This window comes from Cornus florida, unplaced genomic scaffold (genome assembly GCF_030987335.1).
Source record: "Cornus florida cultivar Cherokee Brave unplaced genomic scaffold, ASM3098733v1 CherokeeBrave_3.0.0_Hap2_Chr02, whole genome shotgun sequence".
NCBI classification, from domain to species: Eukaryota; Viridiplantae; Streptophyta; class Magnoliopsida; order Cornales; family Cornaceae; genus Cornus; species Cornus florida.
This window is the reverse complement of record NW_026775572.1, coordinates 615,463-626,666: the sequence shown is the minus strand read 5'-3', so window position 1 is coordinate 626,666 and position 11,204 is coordinate 615,463. Positions and strand designations below refer to the sequence as shown.

The following is an 11,204-nucleotide window of genomic DNA, read 5'->3' as shown; positions in this document are numbered from 1 at the left end:
AACCTACTATCCAAAACTTTTAGCAAGTATAACGGGTGTAGTTTAAAGATTTATATCTTCAAACATGCTCCTTATTCTCTTAATAGGCTTTCATTGAATCATTCTAAATAAACATTATGCAAAGCTAAGAAATATTTTTTAGTTTAAGTGTCTATCCCCGTTTTTTTTCCAATTATTTTAAAAAAAATTAATTTATAGTTATCAAAGTTATATTAAAATTCTAAAGCCAATTTTGCTTCTTCTTTTTTTTTTTTTTTTTTTTTTGTTTCTCCTTACTGAATCCGTAAAACAAACATCATCTTCTCAAAATCTTATGACAACTATTTATGCTAAACTTTTAAAAATTATGGAAAAAACTTATAAACCATCCTTAAGCCCCAAAATATAGATCTAACTTATATCAAACTCTTTCAATATGTTTTTTTTCCCTTTGATTAAATTCTTTGGTGCTCTGTTTTCCCTTTGATTTCTCCAAACAAAGAATCTGACAGAGATACGAAAGTAAAAGAACCATGAACCATATTAAGATAGAGAGAGAACACAGAAGAGGGAGACACAGAGTAATAGAGAGCCGAATAAGATGGAAAGAGACAGAATAGGAAAACATTTTAGTTTCCTTCTAATTCATTTATGTCTTAAATAAAGATATTGACGACCATGTATCATTACTCATTAATTAAATATTAGCATTTAGATCTCGCTAAAAAAATGTTTGTTTTTTTTTACGACAAGAATTGGTTAATAACACCGTGGTATCACTAATATAAAGAAGTCTCTCTTAAAAAATAAGGCAAATTGCACTCTCGAAGAGAAACCTCGTATAACCACATGAGGGCACATAAATTCCTTTAAAAGCTAGGCCCTTTAAATAAAGCTCTCACAAATATGCATAAGAGGTAAACATAACCCAAGATCTTTTTGCACAAAAGCTAGGTCCTAAGCTCTCACAAATATGCATAAGAGGTAAACACAACCTAAAATATTTTTGTACAAAAGCTAGGTCCCTTTAAATAAAGCTCTCATAAATATGCATATAAGGTAAGCATAACATAATTTTTTTTTTCACAATCCTTAGTGTTTAAAGCGCAAGTTTTACCAATCCAACTAACCTTTAGGTCTCAATCCGAAACCTTGCACTGTCGTCTTTCTAAATTCTCCGGCGAACTCTGGCTACTGTAAACTGTCCTCTGTTCTCTCTCTGCCTCCACTGTCGTGAATAGGGTTCTAAAACCCTAGGCAGAACTTAATACATACATTTATAGGCCACCCTTAAACCTAAGCCTAAGTGTACTATGAGACGGAGAACTAAGTCGGCTACAACGTGAAAAAAAAATAAAACAAAACCCTAAATTTCAATTAACGCATTTAACTTACTCACACAATTACGCCAATGAAAAAAAATACCAATAATCTAATTAACGTAATTACAGAAAAATAAAATACAATTTAACAATTAATTAATTCACATAAACACCATTAAATAAAGCAATTCACTTAAATAAAACAAGTTGTCAATTAATGCAAATAAACACGCCAATAAACAATTAAACAATTAAAAATGCAATTTAAACAATAAATTAAATACCAGAACTATCCTTTTGAAATTAGGGGTACTACAATAGGGTTATATTGAGGGTGTCGAACCTTAAGGACAGTGGTGAATTATTATAAAATTAATCCTAATTTAATTCAAGAGAGATGATTTTATTATTTTCTATTTCTAAATTGCAATAAAACGAAAAATAAACTAAATTAACAAATGGTGAGATCAAATTGAGAAGAATTTAGGGATTGAATTCGCTATTAGCCTCGTAACACGGCCAATTGCTTCAACTATAGGGACTTCGATGTTTATGTATACTCAGAAATTGAATGACTATAAGTACATTATAATTCAATTTCAAGAGGATAAATTATGGATTAACATTAAGCAATAATCTATCTCCGGTTGACACGAATTGTCTACCTAAGTACTCTAATCTATAGTGCGGTACAACTCGTCTTCCCTAAGCATAAATTATCAAAACATTTATTCACAATTCAATTAAACACTATTGCATGATCACTACTTAAACCGTTAAGAGAAGCCCTTGCCCTTAACCACTAATCTCTCACAATAAAAATAGTTTAAGTTTGATTAAAGCAAAATTAATTTTAAGACAAGAGATCAATTTCATCAAAAACCAATTATATTCATTGAAAACCTAATTGCTTATGAATACTAAGTCAATTCCTCACAAACATGCAATCAATATACATAAAATTATAAAATCTCCAAAGTTAGGAATAATCAAACCATGTTACTTGGACTAGGAATACTTTAGCTACTCATGGAGAGGAAGAATATCATCATTATTGGTATAGAAGGCATCCCCATGGACCGCCAAGTAGAATCTTCAATCTTCAAAACCCTAAAAGCCGCCACAAGGTAAGAAAACCAAGAGAGAGAAGAAGCTGATGTGTAGTTTATTTTACCACTCGCAATAGTGCGAATCCTTTGCAGGATAGGGCTACTTAGAGGGTGTCGAACCTCAGGGCTTATGGCGGTTTATCAAGTTTTCAATTAATATTATTTTAATTCAGGAGAATGATTTGTTTTTTATGTGTTGTGATTCAATATCATAAAACAAAATTAAACTAATTAGAAGATTGAGATTAGGGAGAAAAGATATTAGGGATTGGCTTCACCACGAACCTCATACCATGGTCAACTGTTCAACATTGGGATTTTAACACTTATGTATAATACGGAATTAAATTCAATAACATTCGTTTAATTCAATTTAAAGAAGATGATTCATGAATTTCAGTTAATAATAACCTATCTTCGGTTGGCACGAATTATCTACCTACCCATTTCTAACTAATGTTGCAATATAATTCGTCTTCCCTAGGCATAGACTATGAAAACATTTGAATACCATTGCATAATCTCTATTCTTATTGTCTGAGAAGTCCTTAGCTGTTAATCTCACACAATAAAAATAGGTAAAATATAGTTTAATAAGAATCAAATCTAAGACAAGGTATTGATTTCTCAAAAACTAATTTATTTCATTAAAATCCCAATTGCTTAGAATATCTAAGTTAGTTGCTCAATATCATGCAATCAAAATACATAAACAGTTAAAATCCTAAAATATAGAACAATCAAATCATAGTAATCGGATTCGAGTTACATCAATGTCCTAAAAGAGGATTTAGCTACTAATGACGATAAAAGATATCTTCTGTGTTGTTGTAGACTTCATCATCATGGACCACACTTCTCTTCTGAGGATCTTCACTTTCAATGTTTCAGAGAAAACCAGAAACCCTAAAAGTCGCCACTAGATTTTAGACTAAAACAAGAGAGAGTAAGAAAAGTAAACGAGAGAACTTTTCCGTGGCCTTGTGCATCATTTTATAGAAACAACTAACTTCTATCACTGGTTGGATGGGCTTTAGGTCTTCTGGGGTCATCTGGGCCCGTTTAGAACTTATTAGGACTTAATTAGAATTAATCCCACAATTAAAAAGTGTGACTAAAGGGAAAAGGCTCGAGCAGAAAAACTTTTGCTTGAGCTTTTTGGCTGGTGCTCAAGCCTTTTGGGAAATGCTTGAGCAAGAATTATATACTTATGTATTTTTTTTCACTTTATTTTCGAAGCGTCTTTTTCATCAATACTTAGAATATTTTGGAACTTCTTTTTCAGGGTGTTCGATCACCTTGGCCTAGGTGCTCGAGCCTTTTGCGTTCTTCTTGAACCTTTTGGATGGTGCTCTAGCTCTGGCAACTTAGAACCTCTAAAGCATCTTTTTATCTTCCAATGGAGTTTATGCTCGACCTTCTATGCAAAGGCTCGATCATCTTGGAATTCTGCTCGAGCAGGAAAATGTCTGCTCGAGCCTTTTTGCCTTAATTGTTTTTCTTGCTTCAGTGAACTTGTGCTCTAGCTAGGAACTCTGTGCTCGAGCTTTTGTACTTGAATTTCTCTAGAATCACCATTTGGACTCCAAGTTTGCTTCAGATGACCAAGGATAACTCTGTAAGCTTCGATATCATTTTTTAAGTCTCCAGAATCCCAATTTTATCCTTTTTCTTTTGGAAAATCCTTACAAAAGCAAATAAACTAAAATCAATCTAAAATTGGATAGAAGTATCACTTAGAGTCTTAACATACGCACGTTAAGGGCTTGAATATGCAACATTTAGCGCTCATCAGAAGTAGCTTCAATGTGTCTTCTCATCTTCTTTTATAGTGGATAATAAGTCATAATCCCCTTTGGATGGGCTTTACAACTTTTGGAGTCATTTGGGCCGTCTGAAACCAAAAAGAGTGATTTCACAACTTTCCTGCATGTGTTTTTAATTCCTAGAGTGATAATGCTGAAACACTAATGTTAGTGCTCGAGCACTACTTCAAATTATTTTTCAAAACGTCTTTTTACTCAACAATTAGTATTTTTATTTTTTATTTTTGCAATTTTTCCTTATAGTGTTCGAGTCCTATGTGCATAATGCTCGAGCAGTAAGCCTTATAAGGTTGTGCTCGAGCACTACTCCTCAAATATCCACATATCTTGCTCGGATGACCCCTAACCCGGAAGATCCAAAACACCTCCAAATGCTTCGAGAACATTGATTCATACTTCATAACCATGGGTTTATCTTCTTATTCGGGAAACGACCTACGAAAGGCAAATAATCAAGAATAAGTATAAAACTAAGATAAAAGCACCGCTAAGGCATTAACTTATGCGCGTTTAAGGGCTTGAATATGAAATCTTCATCGCTTATCAGTGACCTTACGTCGGAGGGGTGAAAGAGAACCAAGCTTTGCACCAAACTGCAAAATCATGAACCAAGCTTTGCACCCAAGTGAGATGGTAAAAGAATTGGGTTTGATTTGGGGTTCTTCGTGGTTCGATTATGTTTGTCATAGGTTCGATTGAGATCGAGTGGAAAAAGTGTTTCGGATGGCAGTTATGTGTGTGTGTGTGAGTGGGGGGGGGGGGGGGGATTGGGGTTTGAGAGGTAATGTATATAAATGTTTATGTATACAATTCGGGTTCGATTTGGAGTTCCTCGTGGTGGTGCCACCGCGACATGTTTCTGGGGTAGGGATGGTGGTTGGTGGTGGGGACACCCCTTTATATATCTATCATCAATTTTTTCTTTTGTTTGTTGTAAAATGATGTTTAGTTTGGTCATTTAACATATTTGATACATTTTAATGTAAATTAATTAAATAATAAAAGGGTAATTAGGACACTTCAAATGATAGGGGTATCATTGTCCAAAAACACGTTGACTAACATTAACAAATACCTCACGTGCAATTAATCCAAAAAAGAAATACATATGTATACCTGTAGTAAATATATGTTACTAATATATATATATATATATAGACACACACACATACATATGTTACTAATTATGGAGAGGGCCTTGGTTCTAATATGTTCAGAATTCGACTCCCCAAAGTTTAATTATAATCTCGGACTAACTTGGTGCTATAGCTACGGGGGCAAGCGGCAGTATCCCAACTTGTTATCTTGGTGTGGATCCAAAAGGCCCTGCCCAAGGAATTTTTGGATAATAAATAAATAAATTGGAAACCCACCTCAAAGTCATTTTAATCAATAATTAAAAAAAAAAAAGAAGAAGTATATTTTAGAGATTTTATATTTAAAAATATTATTTTTTAAAAAAAAAAGAAGTACTGTAATTTACATTGATAAAAAATGGATATGTTTGTGGGCCGCGAATTCTCTGAAGTCTGAAGATATTTCCCATGCGGTCCGCGCGGTAGTGTTATTCAGGTGTAGAAATAGAATATTGAATAGAGTTGGTACTTATTGTAAACAGAAGGCAATTTGGTGCCGGGAGAGTGACACGGTGGTAGAGTTACAAGGAAGAATGTGATGATATTTATATGATTTAATCGAGGTTATGTCCAGAGAGATGAATGGAAGGAGAAACACAATATTCATGTTGCTGCTTACTGTAAACCCATAAATATGTGTATATATCTATAAACTTGTACAAGTGTGATTGGGTTAACAGGAGTCACAGGAGCAATGGCAATTAGCCAAATCTCGATGCATCTGGAGCCGTGGTGTGACTTGAACGGCAAGGTGGTGATGGTGACCGGTGCGTCCTCAGGCATCGGCAGGGATTTCTGTCTCGATCTCGCCAAAGCCGGCTGCAAGGTCATCGCGGCCGCCAGACGGATCGAACGCCTTAAATCTCTGTGCGACCAGATCAACCAATTTACTTTATCTCGCGATCCCAACTCCACCACTCTACCAGCCATGCCTGTTGAGCTCGACGTCAGCGCCGATGCTACCACCGTCGAAGCCTCTGTTCAGACAGCTTGGGACGCATTTGGGCGTATCGATGCTTTGATCAATAACGCTGGTGTTAGAGGTATTTATTTTATTAGTTCAGATTTGGATTCTCTTTATTTTATTCTATTTAATTTGTGTACCGTTTGATTACTGAAATAACTGAGGGAAAGACAAGAAAATCAACTCGAAATTTCAATCTCATGTGTTGTGTTGTCTTAGTTTCAGGAAAATGAAAAAAATCATCCAAACCAAAGTCAACATTTCTCGTGTAATAAACCCAGTCGAATGTAGGTTATTTTATTTATCCGATACCAAAGGATGAAATTCTAATATTTTTAGAGTAACATTTTAATTTCTATTGTATGTCTAAACCTTTTTTGCCACCAATCAATCACAGCGTTTCTCTTACCGTTGTTTCTGTGATTATGTGAGCTCGTTGTATGTTGGCCCTTTTTTATTCGGTTGTCTTATTCAATAGACGTGTATATATATTGCCATGTTTTTGCTTTGTTTGAGCCCTACACTTTTAGGACTCAATGTGTAGCTCGTATCGTGTCCATGTCTTGCTTTTGTGTCAGTATTACTTAGTTTTCAAGTATCCATCCTTTGTAAATGTAAGGCGTCTGAAATATTTGTATGTCACTATTATAAGATCAAGGGTTTAAATGTGGTGATTTGGATGTTTTCTCTGCCGATTGAATGTCCTTGAAGGTTGGCATGGGAAATAAGTCAGCTATAGGAAGCTGGTACAGGATAGCAGCGCCTATCTGGTGTATTAAGAAGAAAAGGTGCTGAAGAAATTTTAAGAGGTGGAGCTTGTGATGGATATGCTAGTAACGAGGTTCACGGTTTTTGTTTCTTTGGTTTTTGGAAAAGTATTGTGTTTTTTCCTATTCCTCAAAATTTTTAAATTTTTTTGGCGAATTTATTGTACGAGATGAAATTGATGAGTTCTCTGTCTTAATATTGTTGATTCCCTTCCTCTATTCCTTTCTTAGATCAATGCTTTGTGTTACTTGGATTACACCACCTCTATTACTCATTTTGGATAATATAGTTGTACTATTAAGTAAGAAAATTAAGACATACATCTTTTCATCTGTAGGTTATAACCCTTGAGATTTATTTTATGAGATTTTGTCCATGGAAAAAAGAACAGAATCAGTGGTAAAGAAATGTTATATTATAGAATTCAAACTGAAAGCATTTGTTTAAGCTAACCGCGGGACAATTTCCAAGATGGTGTACGTAATGTGTGATGACGTCCACTTTAGAGATGACTGATCTGGTTCGAATTTGAGGCACTGCAAGAACATGAGAAAGCAAGTAGAAAAAGTATATTATACCAAGTGAATTGTAGGAGATATAGTTTTAGATGGTGTGAAATGGCAAGACAGGCTTCACATAGGCGACCCCAAATGGTTGGAATGCCACATTGTTGAGTTTACTTGAGTTAGGTTTTGTTGCCTCAGATTCTCTTGTTTTAACTAGTTCCCTGATTCTTTCTGTTATATTTGGTGTTATTTTTCTTATTGGAAACTGAATGGTTGCATAGAAAACTTAAGAAAATAGAAAGAATGATGGATGGGGTACCCCTGTAGGAGATATAGTTTTAGATGGTGTGAAATGGCAGGACAGCTTCACAAAGACGACGCCAAATGGTTGGAAGTTGGAACGTCGCATTGTTGAGTTGACTTAGTTCTGATTCTCTCTGTTATACTTGGTGTAATTTTTCTTATTGTAACATTAAAAGCTTAAGAAAATAGAAAGAATGAAGGATGGGGTACCCTTCCAAGAAACCAAAAATCATTTTCAATTTTATTATTAATTTTTTTTTTCAAATGGTATAATCTGTGGGCCCTTTCAAAGTTTTCGTTGTCAATTAACATCAAAAGCAGCTTAATGTTTGTGTGCATGATCCTGTAAAATGGTTAAGCTTGGACCATGTTCTGACGCAAGTATTTGACTGATTTCCAAAAAACAGGGCCTACATTTCTCATGGTAGCTGTTTATTATCCAATTTGCTTTATGCTGTGGATGGTCTCTTTTGATGTTCCTCTTAGGGGCGGATCCAGGAAGTTACGTTTGGGGGCCAAAACTAATAGTATGAATATAAATTTTAAAAACATTGAAAATTATGATATATGTTTGTTTCACATTAGAAATCCTAACATATATTTTTAATGTAAAAGAAGATCTAAGATAAAATTGCTTACAAATACAAAATATTTGAATTCATTAAGTGCATTCAAAAATATGTCTAGTGAATTTTTACATAGACATGTACAAAATTGCCAAAAAAAATTAACCTTATCATATATCCCATATATCCAACCAAGACAGGCTTTCTAAATTTCTATGCAAATAGGTTTTAGGCAGGTTCTTTTTAAAATGGATTCTCATCATTGTACAAATGGAAGGGGGCTGATTTCAAATTCAATGGTCTTGACGATAGTACAGTATTGCTCAATCAATTTGAAGGCTACTCTTTGCATTGGATTCATAGCGAAGCAAATAACTTGGCTCATAGGGTTTGTAGATCCTTTAAGGCGTAATTTATTTGCTTCTTGATCAATAAATTATATTTTGCCGGGAAAAAAAGTAATAATCAATTATGACATGGGCATTCGGATGGAGGTTTTATGTACAATGGATATTTGGATGGGCTAAGTTTTAGTGAGATTTCTTAAGCCCCCTGATCCCTCTTACAGTCTCATTTGTTGTGTATTAGCCCTTTGCTTGGATTCCTAGTTTTCTTTTTGTTGCAAGTCATAGGATCATAATATTAGACAAAATCCATACTTACTCCATTAAAATTTGTGATAAAATCTCCATAATTTTTAATAAATTATATATCTGAACCCATTTGTGGGCCTTCGGAATTCAGTTTTCTTTCCTTTTTTGTATTTTAGTATGAACTTTAAATTCAGTATGAACTTTAAATCCACTTACAGAAGTGTTAAGATTTATGACTTTAACATTATTGTATTTTTTTTTCTATGTTATGTGGTTTTGTGATGTGGAGATCTTTATAGTCCTCAGAGGTCTATCATCGATTAGTATGCTATTCATTGAGTAATTAAAAACTAGACTGCGTATATGTTATACTATATATGTTTCCTGTTTTACATTTACAATATCAGTTTAAGCTTATTTAATGCTGTTGTTTATCTTAGGTGGCGTGCATTCTCTGCTGGATTTATCTGAAGAAGAATGGAATAATACTTTCAAAACAAACTTAACAGGTTCATGGTTGGTGTCAAAATATGTTTGCATACGCATGCGTGATGCTAATATTGGAGGATCGATTATCAATATTTCTTCTATTGCTGGTCTTTACTATGCGGGGCAGAAACCTGGAAGTATTGCTTATTCTTCTTCAAAGGCAGGTGTAAATGCCATGACAAAGGTAATATCACTTCAATATTTTCAGATTTGAGATTATAATATTTTATGTGGTTTGCAATTAACATACATGATACATCATAATGTAAGTACTACAATATGTTCCAGGTGAAGTCATGTTATTTGGATTTTATGTGGAGTCTTTAGTAGGTCAAGAATAGTTTTAGTTGTAAAACTCAGAAAATACTTAGCTGCTTACAAATATTTATGTACCTTTCTGTTCAATGGAGTTTTATTTGGAGGATTTTAGATTGTTTGATATGTTGTGATGCAACTGTACCTTGGAGGGTGATTCCTAAGGAATTCTTGGTGGGGTTCTTTGGTTCTTTTATTCTCTTGGAAAATTGTTAATGGATAACCATTCACAGCCCTAGAATGACCTGTTTCATCATTAAACCCCAATTCTATAACTCAACAAAGCATTTTCCGAACTATTGAGGGACCAAAACAAAACCGATCCTATCCGGCTCTGATATAATATAGCTGTTTTCCTTCACCATGACCAAAACAAAACCTAGCCTATGATTCCTATCCAGCTCTAATATAATATAGATGTCCTTCATTCAATTCATCGCCCAAACAACAGAAGGTGGTTGCTGTCCAGAATTTTCAGCAGTCTGCAACCCAATATCCGATAAAGTCTACTATAATAAGATAGGTTGGATTCCTGTACATGCCTCTATTCGTGCCTCATGCTTCTTGTAAAAATTTTCTAATGTTGGCCTGTTGATGTTCTGTTTATCTTTTTCTAGCATTTTGCAATGCCATATTTTTCTTTTTCTTAGTATAATTAACCGGTTTCCCATAAATAATTGCTTCATTTCTTTGTTTACTGTACTGTTCTGAATTCGGTACTTAAAGAATGAATTTTTGGTCTTATTCAAATGGATGATAATAATAACAGGTGATGGCCATAGAATTGGCACAGCACAGAATCAGAGTAAACGCAGTGGCACCAGGACTTTTCAGATCTGAGATCACCGAGGGTCTCATGCAAAAGGAATGGCTGAATAATGTGGCTTTTAAAAGCGTACCTTTAAGAACTTATGGCACAGCAAACCCTGCACTGACGTCAATTGTACGTTACCTAGTCCATGACTCTTCAGAGTATGTTTCGGGCAACATTTTTACTGTTGATGCAGGTTCCATCTTACCAGGAGTCCCTATTTTCTCATCACTCTGAATCTCAAGGGAAAGACTCCATGAAGTTTGAATTTAGTGATTTGAGTATTGAATTTGGTTGAGGAAGAAGGGGATAGATGAGACAGAGAGAGAAAATTTCTTCAAATTTTAATGTCGGTAGGGTTATTATAATTTATGTTCTTAGTCCATTTTTTTTTTTTGGAAGAACAGTATCATCATTTTCTGTAATTATTTGTAATTTAATTCTTGGTCGCACAACCATTGCTAGCATTTATCTTATTAAATGGAATGAACAAGTATCACAGTACATTATTTACTCA

General features: G+C 34.3%; 1 protein-coding gene across 1 annotated transcript; it reads left to right on the top strand.

Annotated features, from left to right (window-relative positions):
- The first annotated feature begins 5,781 nt into the window (after positions 1-5,781).
- Positions 5,782-11,204, top strand: LOC132290239 (uncharacterized). The gene is made up of 3 exons (XM_059790056.1): positions 5,782-6,415; positions 9,513-9,745; positions 10,646-11,204. The coding sequence occupies exons 1-3, from the start codon at positions 6,067-6,069 to the stop codon at positions 10,922-10,924; spliced, it is 861 nt and encodes a 286-aa protein (XP_059646039.1). The 5' UTR covers positions 5,782-6,066; the 3' UTR covers positions 10,925-11,204.